Genomic DNA, 18,382 nt, shown 5'->3' with positions numbered 1-18,382 from the left:
AGGAGGTGGGTGGGCTAGTCCCAGACCAGCCTCAACAAACCTAGCCTCAGGAGCTGCCTGGGTGAGCCCCCTGTTAACCCAGCACTCCACCTGCTCAGCACTACCCTCTAGACACACATGCACACACAGAGACACACATGCACATACACATGCACACACAGAGACACACACATGCACACAGAGACAAGCACACAGAGGCACATACGCAGACACACAGACATATGCACACACATGCACAGACATACACACACAGAGACATATGCAGGTACCTGCGCACATACACACAGACACATGTACAGACACAAAGATATACCTGCACACACAAACATGCACACAGAGACACACATGAACACGCACATGCACACACAGACATACGTGCGGTCACACACGCACACACAGACACATCCACACTCAGACATACGCACACATACTTGCACAGACACATGCACACAGAGACACATGTACGTGTGCACACACATGCACACAGACACATGCACACACATGCATACGCACACATCCCCTCCACAGTCCAGCAGAGCAGGAGGAAGTTTCTCACTCCGCTCCCTGTTCTGTAGGCCACCCCCTCCTCCCACAAGCATTCCCCACAGCAGGACCAGCTGTGAGATCACACCCCACCCCCAATACAACTTCCATCGCTGACCACGACCACCCTGAGGGCTCTCCCACAGCTCCGGAGACACAGGGCACATTCTCTGCAGCCCATCCTCCACAGGTATCCCCCCCATGCTGGGTGTTTCCATGCTGCGTTCTGCTCCTGCCCCAGCAGGCTCTTCCTGGAGCACCCATCCTTCCCACACCACTGCCTGGCTGGCCTACACTCCTACCCTCACGGTCCCGAGGCTCAGGGGAGCACCCAGATGGACCTCTGTGCCAGGCCTGCTGAGGCGTTCCCAATCCAAGGTGACTAGGCCCTCACAAGTCACCAGGCCCTGTGCCCTATCCCCTTTGAGTGCATACCCCCACTGCTGTTCTCCCACACCCGCAAGTCCCAGGGAGGCCAGCTCCCATGACAGTGGAGCCCACATAGCAGAGGCATGGGGACAGGGGGTGGCTTGGCATGGGGCCTGACCTGGGCACGGTGGGACCCCAACTCTGCAACAGGGCCCAAGTGACCTCAACTCCAAGTTCGCAGGGAGCCAACAGGCTGCACACACTATGGTCAGAGGAGAAGGAAGACGGGTCCCCCCAGAGCCTCAGGGACACCTCATGCTCGCAGAGCAGAAGCAGGGAGAGAGGGGCTCAGCATCACAGAACCTTCTAGGAGAGTGCTGTGTGCTGCAGCTTTCTCCAGGACGGGTGGCCAGACAGGCACCCCTTGGTCCACACACTGGCAGGACTGGGCCTTGGCTCCAAGAGGAGTAAAGACAATGTGGTCACGGAGATTCTGAAGACCAGACCAGGCGCCCACTGCTCTTGCGAAAGGCTGGCTGCGCCCTGCTCTGGCTGGGGTCTCCGTGGACCACCGTGGGGGAGTCGGACCTCAGGCAGGACACAACTGTCCTGTTGGGCCAGCCTCCCTACAGCCCTCCCCCCACCCCTGACAGAGCTTGGCACAGAGCAGGGTGATGAGGCGCACACCACCCCCCCTCCTGCCCCAATGCCCCAGCACCCTGTAAGGCCCAGGGGAGAGGCGCCTGAGTCTGGGCATTCCCAAGATACAAGCGGTGGGATTCCTGAGGAACAGAATATTCTGGATGACAGAGGGGCCATGGGTGTGGGTGGGCAGGTGGGGGCACTTCACACGGAAGGGAAAACACACAAAGGCACCCAGACCAGTAAGTTAAGGGAAGTCCAAAGGAAAAGATTTAAGCCGGGATGATTAACTTTGGTGTACAATCCCGAAAATGTAGCGCCTGTATCCTTTCAAGAAACCGGCTAGAAGCATCCTGCGTAGACACAAGCCTGCCACAGGCTTCTTCCTGCTGAAGAAAGAGCCACAGGCTCCAACCCAGAGAATCGGGACCAGGTTTGGTGCCGTGGACGCCAGGGAAACCCCAGGCCCACAGGGAGGAGGGAAGATGGGGCCTGTGCACCCCCAGGGGCACAGGGGAGGTGGGGCCTGTGCCCTTCCCCACCTGCCACCTGCATGCCTGCAGGGAGGTGGGCCTGTGCCCTCCTGGTGGGGCCACTCCTCTCTGGCCCCAAGGGGCCCTGCACAAGCTGGCATCCTCGCAGCCCAGGAGAGACTGCTGGAAGCAACATTCCTGTCCTGCTGGAGTCTGGCAAGGAGGCATTTGTCCCACAGGATGGCTCTCCCTTCTAGAACGCAGACTCCCGCATGGTAGGGATCCAGTTATCTTGTCTATGATATTCAGGAGCTGAGAGCATGGCAGTCAGAGGTAACAACCCAATGCTCCTGTGACCCAGAAGCTGGAGAGGACTCCGCAGTGGCCTTCTGGGAACAGGAGGGGAGGGGCCACAGGGATGGGGGGCAAGGGCCAGTTGGGGGCTGAGGGGGGGCTGGAGCAGTCCTAAGGGGGACAGTGAGCTATGGGTACAGGGGAGCAGCCATGCAGAGGACTTGGATGGGACACAAATGAGTGCAGGAGCAGCATGGCCTGGCCTCTCCTGGCTCCAGGGACAGAGACGAGGGCCATGGTGGTAGGGACAGGAGGTTCTGGAAGTGGCCCAGTTGGGGAGAGCTGAGCAGACTTCCCCCAGGGATGGTATGAGGAGAGACAGGGAGAGCAGCCAGTGGGGACACCTCTGCTTAGGAAACTGTCAGACTGGACCGGACAGGGACAGCACAGACTTGCCTGGAAGCCTCAAGCCACTGAAGATGCCACATGTCTCCCAATCACACTGAACAATTAGAATAGTTACAAAGTGTCAACAAGACATTTCTGAACCCAACAGGCCAAATCAAGTCATCTGAAGAAGCACAGAGTAACAGCTAGCATCTTCCTCAGGGACACAGAGCCCTGGCGAGACTGTCCCATGGTGGGGACAGGGCATTTGGAGGCTGCAGGAGCCACAGCCTGGAGCATCCCTAGGAGACTTGCCCCGCAGTGGGATTCAGTCACCATTAGCCCCGTGGGGAGTTCTTGCTAGCTGGCTCTCAGATCTTACACAGTAATTCCGGGCTGACTATAAAATTATAAGTAAAACAATAATGCATAAAGATTAAAATCTGATCGAACCTTGTATAATCTTAGTCTGGGGACTGGTTCCTAAATCTGCCATCAAACCAGACCCTGACGGACAGGACAGACGGATTTGACAACAGTGTGAACAACTCCATGTAGCCTAGTTCAAAGGGAGAGAAGGTCCTCCCCGCAACAGGCTGCAGGGAGGGCCGCAAGGTCTGGAGAGAGCTCTCCGGAGGCTGGAAGAGCAGGCGTCTCCAGTAAGGGACCCGAGGAAATACCTCAATGCCACATTCCTGCATCCGCGTGTGGAGAGGACCTTCAGCTCCTGTGTGAGTCCCCAGAAGACGGAAAGTGGAAGCTCCTGGCAATGCTCCCTACGTACTGGGTGTCCCGGGGGTGCCACGATCACTGGCCTCACCAGCAAGCAGGCTAAGATGATTATGGGAACGTTCCTAAAACCTGAAAATGCAACCTCTCTGAATTCTGCCCAAAGGAAAACTAGGTGGGAGGTTGTGTGTGTGTGTGTGTGTGTGTGTGTGTGTGTGTGCGCGCGTGCGGCCCCCATCCACGAGTGAGCCCTGAGACAGTAGATGTCCAGTGGGGCAGGTGGTGGGCCGGTGCCTCCATTCCTCCAGGAAAATGGTAGGACACACACAGTGCCCCAGGAAGGCAGGTTGAAGTCACAGGAGGAGCCGTTTAATTAAAAACAAATGGACACATGAAAACACATGTGTGCACGTGAATGGGGGCATGTGATGTACTTGGTGTGCACCTGGGCACAGATTACAATTTAATCTGGTCAGGGGATCCGTTCCTGAGCAGTACGATGAGGATTTTCAGTTTTCATTTATTTTATTGTGTCCTTTTTTTTTTTTTTTAACAATGGGTGTAGATTGCATGCCTCATCAGAATAAAAATACTATTTTCATTTGGGGAAAATTACGTTGCAGAAAAATATATCCTAGCATAGAAAGATGGGTGGTTGAGTTTAGAATAGAACGATCACGCTCCCACATCGCGCGCGTGGTATGTGCTGTGTGGCGCGTGTCTGTGGTGTGGCGGGTGGTGTGGGAGGGTGTGACGGACAGCGTGTGTGATGTGTGTGGTGTGTATACACAGACACAGATGGGATTGGCAGCACACACACCAAAGTATTGGCAATGGAAACTTCCGGGTTTGGGGATAATTGGCATCCAATTTTTTCTTGCTTTTGTGTGGATACATATCTCTAAATGCCATAATTAACAAGAAGTTCAAAATTAGGAGGTGCTCATTAGGAGCGCTCTGGAGGTGGGAGCCCCCCACACCTCTCCATGGGCTTCCCCCCACCCAGGCCCCGGCCCCTCCCTGGGAAGGCCCCCCAACAGCCACAGCCTGGGCCAGGACTGGCCAACACACACCTGCAGAGCTATACCCAGGCTCCTTTCTCCTTGTGCTCAGGTGCCCTCCTTAGCCCTTTGCCTGGGAGCCCCCCAGGAAGCTTCCCACAAAAGGAGCCCCATCTTTCATGAGAGTACCAGGAAATCAAGCAAATCCATGGCTGCCGGTGGGACTGCCTTGACCGGCAAAAAGCTGGCCTAGTTGGGGTCCCTGCCCCAGCTCAGCCCCTTCCCTTTCCCAGCTTCCTCTCCCACTTGCCCCACCCCGCCCCCCTCCTCCTCCCTGGCCATGCCCACCACCTTCTTGCTCTGCGGCCTGGCACCCCAGTCTTCAGTCCTCCCTGCCACCCTTTCTGTGAAAGCAGACCCACCACCACCACCACTGATGTGCAGCGCGCTCCTCACAGTCACACCCACACCCCCTCAGTCCCAATCACTTCTCCTACCCACCGTCTCAGCCCCAGCCTGCCTGACACACACAGACACTCCATAAATGTACCCAGAAGAAATGGACGTGTCCCCACCCCCCGCAACTCTTCTAGGCACCAGCAGGGGGCCTGGAGCCTTCCAGCAGGAATACAGAGGGACACCCCCTGGGAAGTCCCCAAACATTCCTCAAGGATGCAGGAGTGACCTTCTGATAGTCATCTCTAGAGCTCCAGTCTGGAACCTCATCCACCCAGGCTTCCCGTCAACTGACAGATGCCAGGCACCAATTAGTCAGGAAGACCCTCGGAAACTCCGGGCTTGGCGTGGCAGGGACGGGCAGAGCAAGGCACAGAGGGTTAAAAACACACCCCAAGGGACCATTTTATTCTGAGATCAGGAGGGGTCCTCGCCATGCAGGTGCAGACAGCCTGCATGAGGCCAGAAGAACCCAGGGCCAGCAGCCTGGAGGCAACCCTGGGTTGTGGGTGCCCGCAGGTGGGGATCAGGGCCACCTGGCCTGTGCTGGGCCCTCCCTGGCCTCAGGCATCCAGGGCTGCTCGCTCCATTATTGAGTTTCTTCCGCCCTCTGGTGCAAGTCCTCCAGGTGGGGCCCTGGAGGAGGAACTGGCAAGGAGGAGGAAGGTGAGGGGCCTGGGCTGTCCCTGGGGAGGCAGAGGCCCCTGCAGGAGTGCAGAGGAGCCTCACGCCCCCTGGGGGCCCTGCCAGCTTGCCATATTTTGGGGCGTCCCCCCAGCTCTGCGAGTCCCGGGCTCCCCACTACATTCAGAGAGACAAGAGCCCCGCCCGAGCCCTGCTTGGCGTTGTGCTTGCACTTGTGTGGCATGCATGGTGATGACTCAGTCTCTTCAAAGCAGGGGGACTCCCAGATTAGGCTCTCCAGGCCAAGGGAGCCTTGTCCAGGCTCACGTGCACCCCACAGAAGCCCCAATTCACAGAATGGGCCTGGAGATGACGGAGTGTCAGAGCTCAGAGAGGAAGGGTTCCAGTGGCACAGGCCCAAGCAGTCAGCCCAGCCTTTCTGTTCGTCCATACCAAGGACAGGCTCGGAGAAAGAGTGAAGCAACACCTGCCCCTCTCCCTACCTGGTCAAGTCCCAGGGGGCAGCTGTGCACACAGCTTTGCTCCCCATCAGCTGCCTTCAGAGCAGTGGAGCCCTGGTCCTGAGTCACCATGCATGTGCCCACAGCTCCTCCCCAGATCGTCCAAAGGAGGGTACACTGGGAGGGTGGGCTAGGAAGAAGCTTCCAGAACCAGTACCAATGCCAAGGGCGCTGTCCCAAGGAAACTGGTGCCCACCAGGGCCCCCACGTGTACAGAGGAGCCCCAGGGATGGTGCCACGGTTCTGCAAGGCGTTGGCCACGCCCACGTCCAGGGAGCCAGGGGCTCATGACCCCTAGAGGTCGGGAGGGGAGAGGGTGCTCAGCCCTTCCCTCTCTGCACAGCGGGCCCACCTGAAAGTTCTGGAAAGCAGCTGGAATCCAAGAGGTTTTGGGGAATAATACAGACCTCACCCCCCCTCCCCACTCCACAGGCCCATGGGACACAGCAGCCCCCACGGGAGCCCCCATGGCTGGGCGTGCAGACTCACCGATGACCGACAGGGAGCCGCAGTCCCGCTTGTGGAAGTCACCCCAGGCCCTGGTCTTGCAGGACTTGCTGCAGGTCAGGATCCCGTAGCAGCGGGTGCAAGGAACTAGGCGCACGCCCACGGAGCGGCCGCACTGGGAGCAGAACTTGAAGAAAGGAATCCTGCATGGGAGCCACAGAAGCCACAGGGGCAGTCGGTGGGGGGGTGCCCGCCCTCTGGGCCCTGCCGTCCCCCACAGACGGGTGCTGATGCCAGGCCCACCATCCTACTCGCTGGGTGGCCACTCGCATGCGGATGGGGACCTGAAATCCCCGTCCAGGGATGTCCAGCTCTTTCAAACCGGAAACACAACACCGTGGCCAGAACAACACAATGCCGCAGTGTTGGGGACCCTTTTGGGCCACAGTGCAGGTGGAGCTGACCCTACAGGCCCTCCCACATGCTCTGCATCAGGAGGAAGGTGAGCCCCCAGTGTGGACACCACCCCCTGGCCTGTCCCCGCTCAGCACCCCCACCTCACCCACCAGGGTTTCCTGCGCAGGCAACTTCCATGATGCTCACGGGGATAGTGAGGTGCCCATTTATTTAGAAAGACTGTTCTGGAATATCAGGCTGAATAACAGAGCTGTGATCCCAGGGAGGGGCCAGTGGGGAAGGGGCTGGGAGAGCTGCAGGGCCCCAGGGCAGCCCAGCTGCTGTGACAGCAGAAGTGCCTTCAAGAAGCAGAGCCAGTGCTCAAACCCCCCTGGGCCATTCCACAAGGGCCCTGCGACCCCATCTGCCACCCTCATCTTGGCCCGCGCCCACGGCTGTCCTGGGCAGGGGCGGTCCAGCCAGGCCACGCAGCCCATCCCACAGCCCCACTAGCCACTTACAGCTCCTGCTCCTCAGCGCGCAGCGACTTGGATGGGCTGGTGCTTTTCCGCTTCAGCTTCTGGTAGGGGGTCAGCTCCACTGCAGCGACAGAGAACCACGGGGGGCTCCGTGGGTCCCCCTAGCCATGCCTAAATGCCCGCGGGCAGTAGGAACCCCGAGCCTCCCACCTCAACCTCTCTCCTGTGGTGGGCTCACTCCCAGCACTGCAGAGAACCAGGGGGGACCCCACGCCTTCTACAGCCCAAAGCAAGTCGGAGGACACAGAACAGGGGCTGGGGCACTGGGGCGTCCTCCTCTGGGGAGGGGGCTTCCCTCTGCTTCTGCATCCGTCTCTGCCATTGGCCGGCTCAGTTAAGAGGCCAGGCTTTGGCCTTGACTAGCTCACAATGCTCTCCAGAGTGAAGACTCCTGGCTGGCTGTCAGGCAGTTGGCAGCAGGAAACACGTGGGCTGGGGACCAAAGGCCAATGAGGCCCCCGCAATGACAGTCACGGGTTCTGCTCCATCCGCCACCTTCCTCTCCTCAAACAGCATGTCAGCCCCCCCAGGAAGGCCACCTAACCTCTAATGTGGCAGAAACCTCCCAAAAACCTGCTGGCCCCAAGAAGAGAAATGGCGGGAGCTGCTCCTTCCTCCCCCATCCTCCCTGTGCCCACCAGCACCTGGGGCCACACTGCAGCTGCTCCCAGGGGCTCAAGCATGGGCCCAGGGGCCTGCTCTGCAACACTGCACCCCGAGTCAAAGCCCTTGTTGTGAGGACCCCGTGGCCCCAGAGCTAAGCTACCAGGAGAGGTGATGGTCACGCAGAACCGGAAGTGGGGCTGAAGGGGCGGCAGCTCAGCAGTCAGTTCTTTTGAAGGACATGTGCAGGGTGAAAGGAAAGCACCTCCTTGTGTTAAGGCAGTGGGACTCTTGCAGCTCTGATGACCTAGCACTCGCATTCCATCCCGTCCACACACGTCAAGTGCACAGATCAGCGGGTCGCACATTTGCAGTGTGCAGACATCACCGTCCTCAACTTTACAAGGTGCCCGCCCATCCGTCCGATGGGAGCCTGGCCCCTGACAACTGCCTTCCCCCTGGTCCTAGGCAACCACTGACCAACTTTGTCTCTACGGATCGGCCTATTCTGGACAATTCCTGTGAATGGAATGGTATGTGTGGGGTCTTTGGTGACTAGATTCTTTTGCTTAAAACAATGTTTTTTTAGGTTTATCCATATCCTAGCATGCATTGGCAGTCCATTCCTTTTTCTGGATGAATCATATCCCATTGCAGGGATATGCCACAATTTGCTTATCCATAATCCTTTGATAAATACTTGGGTTGTTTCCATTCTTTGCCTTTTCTCAATGTTGCTACAAATGTGTGAGCATGAGTTTTGTGTGGACATATGTTCCCATTTCTCTAGAGCATATACCTAGGAGCGGAATTGCTGGGTCATATCATAACTCTATGATGAACATTTAAGGAATGGCCAGACTGCTTTCCAAAGAGGCTGCACCATTTTCTGCTCCCACCTGCGGGTGGGAGCGCTCTGCTTTCCCCACGTCCTCGCCAGCACCCATTACTGACTTCCCGATTATTGCCATCTTCGTGGATGTGGAGTTACAGCTCAGGGCAGTTTGGTGTGTACGGGACTGGAAACTGATGATAGCATCCTCTCATGAGCTGTTCACCATTTGTAGATATTTCTTCAGAGAAATTTCTATCCATAGTCTTTGTCTATTTTTAAATTCAGTTGTTTGTCTTTATTATGGAGTTGTAAAGTTTTTAAATTTATCATACATACAAGTCCCTTAGGAGATATATGATTTTCGATATATCTTCCCACACCATGGATTACCTTTTCATTTTCTCGATAGGGTCCTCTGAAGCCTGAAAGTTTTTAAATTTTGATGAAATCCAATTTATCCATTTTTTTTCTTTCATCACCCGTGCTCTCAGTGCCATAGCTAGGAATTCATTGCCAACTCAGAGGATTTGAAGATTTGTCCCTATATTCTCTCTGAAGAGACCTATAGTTGAAGCTCTTGCAGTTAGGTCTTCAATGCAAATTGAATTCAGTTTTGTATGTGGTGTGAGGTAGGGTCAAACTTCATTCTATGGTCTGGATAACCACTGTCCCAGTCCCATCTGTTGAAAAGTCTGTTCTTGCCCTCATTTCAAAGTGTGGGCATCCTTGTTGAAAATCAGCTGACATGCACATGTATTTATTTCTGGGACCTGCATTCCAGTCCATCAGTCCATATGTCTGCCTTCTTGCCAGTGCCACACTCTTTTTATTGTCATTTCGCAGTAAGTCTCGATTTAGGAAGTGTGAGTCTTTCCACTTCGCTCTTTTCTTTCAAGATCGCTACAGTTATTCTGGGACCTTTGTGATTCCATATGAATGTGAAAATCAGCTTCTCCATTTGTACAAAGGAGACAGTGGGATTCGGATAAGGAGATGTCTTCCCATTTACTGAGGCCTCCTTTAACTTTAGCAACATATTTTAGTTTTGAGAGTGCACGTTTCACATGGCTTTTGTTAAATGTATTTCCAAGTATTCTATTTTTATTGATGCTATTGTAAATGAAAGTTTTTTACATCTCATTTTTTATTTGCTTGCATATTGATCTCATATCCTGCAACCTTAGCTTAATGCATTTGTTAGTTTTAATAGTGTAATCATTTTATATTTTGTATTTTAATATTTATATGTTTAGTTGAATATTAGTTGCAGTTTAAAAAGTGGATTCCCAGGATTTTCAATCTTCAGGATAATTTCTGCAAAGAGAGACAGTAAGTCTTTCCTTTCCAATCTGAATGACTTTCTTTTTCTTGCCTAGTTACGATGGCTAACAACTCCAGCACAACATCAAACAGAAATGGTGAGAGGACACATTCCAGTCTTCTTCCTGATTGTAGGGCAAAGCATCCTGTCCCCCACTGTGGGGTCTGATGTATGCTGTGGGTACATCACAGCAGTGTAGGACCCCTAATCAGGTTAAGCGAGTGCCCCTCTCTTCCTTGTTTGTTGTATGTTATCATGAAAGGGTGTTGGATTTTGTCAAATGCTTTTTCTACATCAGTTGAAATGATCATGTGGTTTTCTTCTTCAGTCTAAAAATGTGGTGTATTACACTGATTTTGCTCTTGTTAAACCATTCTTGAATTCCAAGGTCTGGCTGCAAGCAACCAGGGAGCAGAGGGGACAGAGTTCAAAGGTGGAACAGTTAGGGTGCAGGAGTCAAGCTGTGTTGGGGTACAGGGGTCTGGCAGCTGAGGCAGAGCTAGGTAGAAGCAGCAGCCACCATCCAGAAGGAGAGCCTGTCCTATGCAACCGTGGCCAGAGCAGTGACCAGTGTGATTCCTGGCAGACACAACCCCAGCTCCCTTGGTGACGTGAGTGCAAAAACCACTGTCCTGGGTATGTGACTCTATACTTCCTGGGGATACCCCACTGTAGAGAGGGGACACAGATGGCTGACCAGCATGCTAAGGGGCTGGTCTCGCACAATGTCCTGCTCTCCAGGGAAGTGTGATCAGCCCTCAGCAGATGGCTTTGTACCAGGAGTCCGGCTCTTGTTAGAATTGTCATTACTACATCTAAGAAGCAAATTCCCTGCATGCACTTAACTTTTTTCCAGATCATTCTGGGGATCCATAAACCTGTCTTCCAGGGCACCTGGGTGGCTCAGTGGGTTAAAGCCTCTGCCTTCAGCTCAGGTCATGGGATCGAGCCCCACATTGGGCTCTCTGCTCAGCAGGGAGCCTGCATCCCCCTCTCTCTCTGCCTGCCTCTCTGCCTACTTGTGATCTCTGTCAAATAAATAAATAAAATCTTAAAAAAAAAAAAAATAAGCCTGCCTTCCAAGTCTAATGACCTTGCAGCCCCTCCTTCCACTCTCTCACTCGAAACTCCACTGCCTCGGGCTGGCTCTGCTGTGTGTTGCCCCTTGGCCAGCCCACTTGGGGCCTCTGGACTCAGGGCTGCACCCCCCCAAACCAGGCAACACCAGGCAGGGGCACGGTCCCCATTTCAGCCCCCGGAAGGTGGCTCTCCAAGCAGAGGGCATAGAGGGTCCCTCTTCTTCCTGCTCCAGAGCTGATCAGCCCATATCAGGAGCCTGCTGCCCCAGGCCGAGAGTGTCCTGAGATTACCCTCAACTGCTGGCATTGCATGGAGCAGTGGGGCCTGCCCCCATGACCCCACCCACAAGAGAGCAAAGCAGGGTCCTGGAGCCACTGGGCTGTCATGGAGCAAAGTCCCTGCTGCTTCCCAATGGAGGGTGGTGTGGCAGTCTTAACCAGCTCAGCAGAAACTCTCCGTGTCTCGGACGTCAGCCCTGTGCCATGGCCTATGAGGACAGACGTCATAGTCTGTGACCCCTACCTTTCTTGCTCAGGGTCAGCAGCTTCGGATCCCACTGACTCTCCTTGGCAAATACAGCACGGCGCAGCTGGAAGCCCATATATTCCAGGAGCCTCTTGCGGGCCAGGAACAGCTCCCTTTCAGCGGGCATCAGCATGTGGAAGGGGCAGTGGGCGATCTTCCGGTCCTGTGGCAGAGCATCCCGTCACCACCAGGGACCGCATGGCTCCAGCTCACCACCTGGCCACCCAGCATGGGAGGGACACAGATCCGGACCAGCACAGGGGAAGCCCACCTCCCCAGGGTGAGGACAGTACGGAGCGGTGCTCGGAAAGCTGGCAACAGGCGCTCCGGTGGCAGGGTGTGCTAGGAGTACAGCCCAGGCTGGGTTTCACTACGAGACAGGAAGGGCCCGTGGCCCAGCCTTGCTCAAGGGACTCTCAGGGCCCCACCCCTCTCCACCCATCGCCAGTGGGACACTCAGAGCCATACCTGGTAGAATTTGAAATACCCGTAGTCAACAGCCGTGCCCACAGCCACCCTGTCCCCCTGTGTGAGCGTCACGGGGTTCAGGATATCAGCCCCATGATGAATGAGCCGATCAATCTGTGTTAGAGCAGAGCCTGAGTCACATGTGTGCGGACGCCTGGGCCACCAGAAGGCAGGATTCAGAACCAGGGTGCCCAACACTGTGGCCCACATCACCTGTGGCTTCCCAATCTTTGTACCGCAGCGGTGGCAGGGGACAGCCCGATGATAGGGTCCCCCGCCAGAGAGCAGGTGCAGCCAGCAAGGGCTATCATTGCCCTCACTAGGAAGGCAGGGAAGCCACCCTCTCAGGTGTAAGGAGAGTCGGCAGACAGACAGACAGACGACAGGATAGATGTGCTGACCCCACAGATGACAAGTTAGGGTGGAGCATAATGTAGGTCGAGGCTGGGCTACTCCTCAGGGAGCCCTCTCCCACCCCCCACCACACCAGGGACTTGCCGTGGGTCTGTAACTTGAGGCTGGTTATCGTCCCAGTCCCCAGACCAAAAGCGAGAGGACAGCAACCACCAAGCACTTCCGACCACCCCCCAACATCCGGGGAGCTCAGGGACTGCGGGTGCCTGTGTGCGCACGCGGGGACAAAGTGCGTTGGTCGGGAGCACAAGCAACTTCGGGCTTCTTCCCACTGAGCTCATTCACAGCAAACAGCACCCCAGAGAGGGACCCACCTCCACCCTGAGGAGGGAGGGGGCAGGGTCCGTAAGAGGCTCCAGGGTCTTACAGTCTCAGCTTGAATCTTAGCCCAACTGCAGAACCACGGGGCTCAGTGCTTTCATCCGAGCAGACGAAAACCAGGCTGTCACCCGCCAAGGCCGCCCGCACCGCACATGGCCTACCTCCCGGCCACATGCCAGTGGGCTGTCACTGGGGGGTGCTCAGCAGTCCCCCAACAGCCGGCGGAGCACAGCGCCCATAAGTGGGCAGTCCCAAGCCTGTCCCCAGATGTGTGGACTCTGCTTGCAGCCAGAACGGAGGGGCTAAATGCCTCTCTTGTTGGAGACCTCTGGATACCCCACAGCCCACGCGGGCAGGGCATTTAGCTGCGGTTGCTGGGCCTGGGGGTGGGGTGCATTTTCCTGGGGGAAGCACAGACAGGAAGTCAGCTCTTGCACAGTCTCTGTCATCATCTGGGCCTCAGAGACACAACCACCATCCCAAGAGCAAGAGGCCAGCTGGCAGGACAAGCTCCAGGCTCACGTCAGAGTTGGAGGGGTTGAAGGACGCTATCGGACCATGAGCCACGTCAGGAGAGTGGGGGGCTGCCAATGGCAGGAGGGCAAGGGTTGGGGGAGACCCGGTGTCCCACATCCCTATCGCACGTCCAATAAATGCGGACTTCCTTGGTATGACAGCACGAAGGCCAACCCCAGCTGGGGCTGGCACAGTGCTGGGTGGCAGGCACAGGGGAGTGTCAGGGAGCCCAGAAGGTAGAGAGGTGGGCGGCTAAGGTGTGAAGAACCTGTGCATCTAAGAGAGGGGGGATATGGCATTCCTATGCTGTTTGCCGAACTTTTATGCCTTTGTCGTGATAAATAGTAGTAAATGAGTAAGTTGTATGTAATTAAATCACTGAAAAGCCAACTGGTGGGTGATTCAGGGGCAGGGGCAGGAACCCACAGGTGTGTGAGGGTCCCCTTGATGAACCAGAAAGCAAGGCAGGCATCAGAGGCTGAGGGGACCCAGGGAAAGGCTCCTAAGGTCAAAGACAAGATGATTTAACGGTCAAGAAAGAGAGTCCTTCCACTTCGCAGATAATTATGGAGGCAGATGGCATGGTTGGGGCAAAGCTGACCTACCCACCCACAGATCCAGAACCACTGAGAGGCCCCAGAAGCACATGTGGGGGCACTTCTGGGTGCTTAGAGGACAGGAGACCAGGATCAAGGGAGGATCCTTAAAATGAGATCCAGAAACATGATCTCAAGGAAAAGGGTTACTTCTTTTTCCCTAAAGTGGAACTGTCAAGTGTGACAGCCTCCAGAAATCCAGGCTCTCAACCCCCGTCTGGTGCCTCCAGCTCTCGGGGAACCAGACCATGGCCCTCAAGGAGCCGGGATAGCGAGCAGCCCACATAAAGCTGCCCCCCGATGGGTACGGGAAGGGGCGAGTGCACAGCACAGGGAGGGCCTGCCCATACCGCACTGCCGTGGGAGACCCCAGGCCCCAGCATGGGATTGAGGAGGGGGAAGACACACAAGGGGCCATGTTGGGGGCCTGGCGGGGCCAGAGCAACTGTGAGGACAGACGGAGACTCTGAGGCAACAGCACAGCATGCAGAACCTACAAAGCAGAGTGCCCTCCTGGTCACACTGAGCCCACCTGGAAGAAACAGCAAGGCTACCAGAAAGCCGTGTCCACAGCCAGGACACGGTGCCCTGGGGCCCGGCACCCGTCCAGGCCCCTACGCAGGGCAGAACCAATGCCGTTCCAGCACATCCTTGACCGGGATCCCTCGCCAATGCCCACTCTACTCAGAAAATCCACGGTCCTGCAACCCAACCAAAGTGATGGCCTGCGTCTTCCATGAGATGAGCCAGAGGACTTTGGCCTGTTGAGTGGGTTTGTAGGTCACATGTTCAGGCCCATATAACATAAAAGGCAGGAATTCTGTGTTCTTTCTTAAGTACCGAGCAAGATTATTTGAAACCCTACCTGCCAGGAATGAAGCCTAAGCCAAGAGTTCCTATATACATGCCCAGACCCCTACATGCTAGGGCCCCCTGCCCTGCACACCACCCCCTACCCCAGCCTCGTCCCTCACCAGGGCCAGCTTGCTATCCATGCTCCTCTGGTGCTCATAGGTGAGGTCACAGGCAACACACAGGGCGCTGCCTAAGCCTTTGGTCAGCAGCAGGTTGGGGTCAGCTCCATGGGACAGAAGCTCCTTCACAATCTGGACACAGAGAAGCCCGTCAGCACCCCTTCCACCCCCCTCTCCTTGTACGTGGAGGAAGTAGCCAGAGGTTTCTGCCGTCCTGAGCACAGTGGCAGCCACATCTGGTCACTTCCTATCCCTCCCACCACAGGTACCGTTGCTGTCCCAGCTCAGGGGACGAGGTTGGGGCAGGGAGAGGGCACACCGTGGCTCCCCACAGATGGCTGCGACACCCACCCCAGATGGATGGGGCTCACACTTTCTCTGCACACTGTCCGTTTGCTCTAAATTGCTCCCAGCTCACATCTTGTTTTCCAGCCCCAGGGGCCAGCACACTGCCTGGTGTGTGTCCCATCAGCCCCTCCTCCCTGGGACCAGTCTGCCTTTGCCCCCAGGCACCTGAGTCACTGTGGTCACCTGACCAGATAAGAGTGGGACACATCTCACTTGCTCCCTGCTGTGTCCCCAGCCACTAGCCCAAGTACCAGCAGGAAGCCAGGAGTGACAGCATCTTGGCTGGGCAGGAGACACACAGGTGTGAGGCTCCCTCAAGAGCTTCTGTCCCCCAGAAGGCAGCTCCCTACCCTGCCTCACCCACCTACATGACCAGACACAGAGCAGGTGCCCCTCTTAACTTGCTCAGTATATGACTCAAGGTCCACGTGAAGGGAGGATGGAGAGAAGGACCACAGAAGCCCCCACAACCCTCCTCACAGTGCCTCCCTTTTCATCAGTGCTGATATGTCACCTCACCACAGGCCAGAGCGGCCCCTGGTCACCTGCTACAATGGTGCACCCTCCATCATTCTCTACTCTTTATCCAGCTATTACTATCTTCAGAGCACTTATCACCACCTAAAATTGTGTGGCACTCTGGATTATGGTCTGTCTCCCACAGGAGAATGTAGGATCCTTGAGCGCACAGACCTTATTTTATTTAACACTTACTGCCTAGAATGGTGTCTGCCTGGCCCAAGTGGATACTCAAAAAAACAACAGTTAAAGGAAAGGATGAATGGGTGTGTGTATTATAGATTGCTGGAAGGAGGAAGGAAAGAAGGAAGGATGATGGATGAAGAAGGAATGGTGGAAGAATGGATGGATGGATGGATGGATGGATGGATGGATGGATGGAAGGATGGAAAGGCAAATGGATGGACGGATGGTGAAAGGATGGATGGACGGATGGGAGAACAGATGGAAGGAAGGATGGATGTATGGATGGACATATGGACAGATTAGATGGATTGGATGGGAGGATGGATAGAAGGATGGATGGATGGATGGTTTAGATGGATGTGTTGTTGACTGTATGGATGGATGGAAAGATGGACTGCATGGACGTGTGGTTGGAAGGATGGATGGGTGCGTGGATGTGGTGAGTGGATGGCTGTGTGGTTGGATGGGTGGATGGATGTGTCATTGGCTGGTTGGGTGGATGGATGGATGGAACGGTGGGTTGGGTGGATGTGTGTTTGGATGGCTGGGTGGAAGGCTAGAAGAATGTATTGATTGGTAGGTGTGGGTAGGTAGGTGAATGGATGGATGGGTGGGTGGGTAGGTAGGCAAATGGATAGATGTATGGATAGATGGGGAGGGGCGGGCAAGGGAATGGATGGATGGACAAGCGGATGCACGGATGGTGAACACATAATCCTTGGAGGCAGCAGAAGACGGGAACTGGCCAAGGTTCCTCTCCCAGTGTCCTGAGGGGTCAGTGCCCGGGATAAGCAGCAGTTGTCATCCGCCTACCCTGAGGGAGCGTCCACCCAGCTGAACCGTCATCCCCACCACCCACCTTCCCTTCTATTCTCTTCTCTCTCTGAGGTGCTCCATCCACCAGGGAGGGGAACCACGACGCCCCTTACCCTGTGCTGTCTTCATGCTACCCCCACCAACAGCAAATGCAAAAGCCTGACTAGGGAGGCCGTCACGTTGAGGCAGGAACCCTGCAGGGGCCCCAGCCGTGGGTGTAGGACACCTCACCAGGTCATTTCCGCTGGCAATGGACAGGGAGAGCGGGGAGTGGCCACTCCACAGCACGTTGGGGTTTGCCTTGTGGGAGAGGAGTAGCCGGACTATGTCTCTGGCACACTGTGGGGGGAGAAAGGCGGGGCCACAGGTTAAAGAGGTGCCCTGACTCCCAAGAGCACCTGGGATGGATCACTAACTCAAATGCCATAAAACCAAGTTCGTCGCTGAATTGGTATTTCCCACACACCGGCTCCTGGCATGGCACACGGAGACAGTTCTAAATTTTGGATGGATGCACAGACAGGTGGGGGATTGGGTAGATCCTCGAACAGGAAAATGTTTGCTCAACATACATCATTTCCAACACAAAACAGGAAGGACACAGGATGCACAAATTGCTTTAAGGCTTGTTTGCAAAGTGGAGGGGAGCGTCGGGACTGTGTGACTCCCGGAGCCAGGCTGGCCCATGGTAGCTATGGCCGGAGGAGCATGCCCTGCCCCAGGGCCCAGGGACCATATAGGACACCAGAGCACAGGAGAAGCCCGGCCTCGGCAACAGGGGTGCATTCCAAGCTGGAAGGGCCCATCCTTGCTCTCCCTGTCCTTCTCCCTAGGGACCCCGCAGCTTCCCCTTCTCTCCTGCCTTTTCTCCCAGAAGACAAACTTGGTTTTATGGCATTTGAGTGAATGATCCATCCATGCTCTGGAAGCCCTTGCAGCTTTGATTCCCCCCACAAGGACTCTTCCAGGCTCCAGTTCCCCCTGCAGTTGTGCAGACCCAGTGAGCGGGTTTGGGCCCACCCCCGGCCAGGCCAAGTCTGCTGAGGGGCTTCTGGGAAAGTGTCCCCCTGCTCTCCTCCCTGCCAGAACACACACATGATGGCTCAGAGTGGTGGTCTGAGTTCAACAAGGCTTCGACCAGGGCTACTGTGGGAAAGGGAGGCATGTTGATGCCTCCACCTGCCCCCGCAGCACCACCCCACATCCACCCTAATGCAGGTCGTCACACCCTCACAACAGGACAGGTGTGCCCGATTGCAACCCTGTGTGGCAGCAGACCACCCATGCCACAGGCCTGAGAGGCCAGCTATGATTTCCACTCTGTGGGTGGGTGAACTGAGGCCCAGTTTACTATGTGCTCCGAGGCTTATTGACCCAGGCTGCACTGGCCTATAACACAAAGCCAAGGCTTAGTTCCCAGCTGCATCCACACCCTCCAC

The 18,382-nt window shown here is 55.8% G+C and overlaps 1 protein-coding gene across 7 annotated transcripts in view; it reads right to left on the bottom strand.

Moving 5' to 3' along the window:
* ANKMY1 (ankyrin repeat and MYND domain containing 1) overlaps window positions 1–18,382 on the bottom strand; it is a 44,303-nt gene that overhangs the window by 6,301 nt on the left and 19,620 nt on the right. For 5 of the 7 annotated variants that reach the window (XM_013051860.2, XM_013051859.2, XM_013051858.2 and 2 more), the window contains 6 exons: window positions 17,175–17,282; window positions 15,075–15,206; window positions 12,254–12,367; window positions 11,783–11,948; window positions 7,404–7,482; window positions 6,529–6,689 (listed from right to left, as the gene is read on the bottom strand). In XM_013051860.2, the coding sequence (XP_012907314.2) occupies window positions 6,529–6,689; window positions 7,404–7,482; window positions 11,783–11,948; window positions 12,254–12,367; window positions 15,075–15,206; window positions 17,175–17,282 (760 nt within the window). Of the gene's footprint in view, window positions 1–5,274; window positions 5,543–6,528; window positions 6,690–7,403; window positions 7,483–11,782; window positions 11,949–12,253; window positions 12,368–15,074; window positions 15,207–17,174; window positions 17,283–18,382 lie in introns of those variants that run through there. The other 2 variants (XM_013051862.2, XM_045066574.1) reach the window with 2 other exon arrangements.

Source organism: Mustela putorius, unplaced genomic scaffold (genome assembly GCF_011764305.1).
Source record: "Mustela putorius furo isolate JIRA1106 unplaced genomic scaffold, ASM1176430v1.1 tig00003869_pilon_pilon_pilon, whole genome shotgun sequence".
Taxonomy (NCBI): Eukaryota; Metazoa; Chordata; class Mammalia; order Carnivora; family Mustelidae; genus Mustela; species Mustela putorius.
This window is presented reverse-complemented; position numbering and strand designations above follow the sequence as displayed.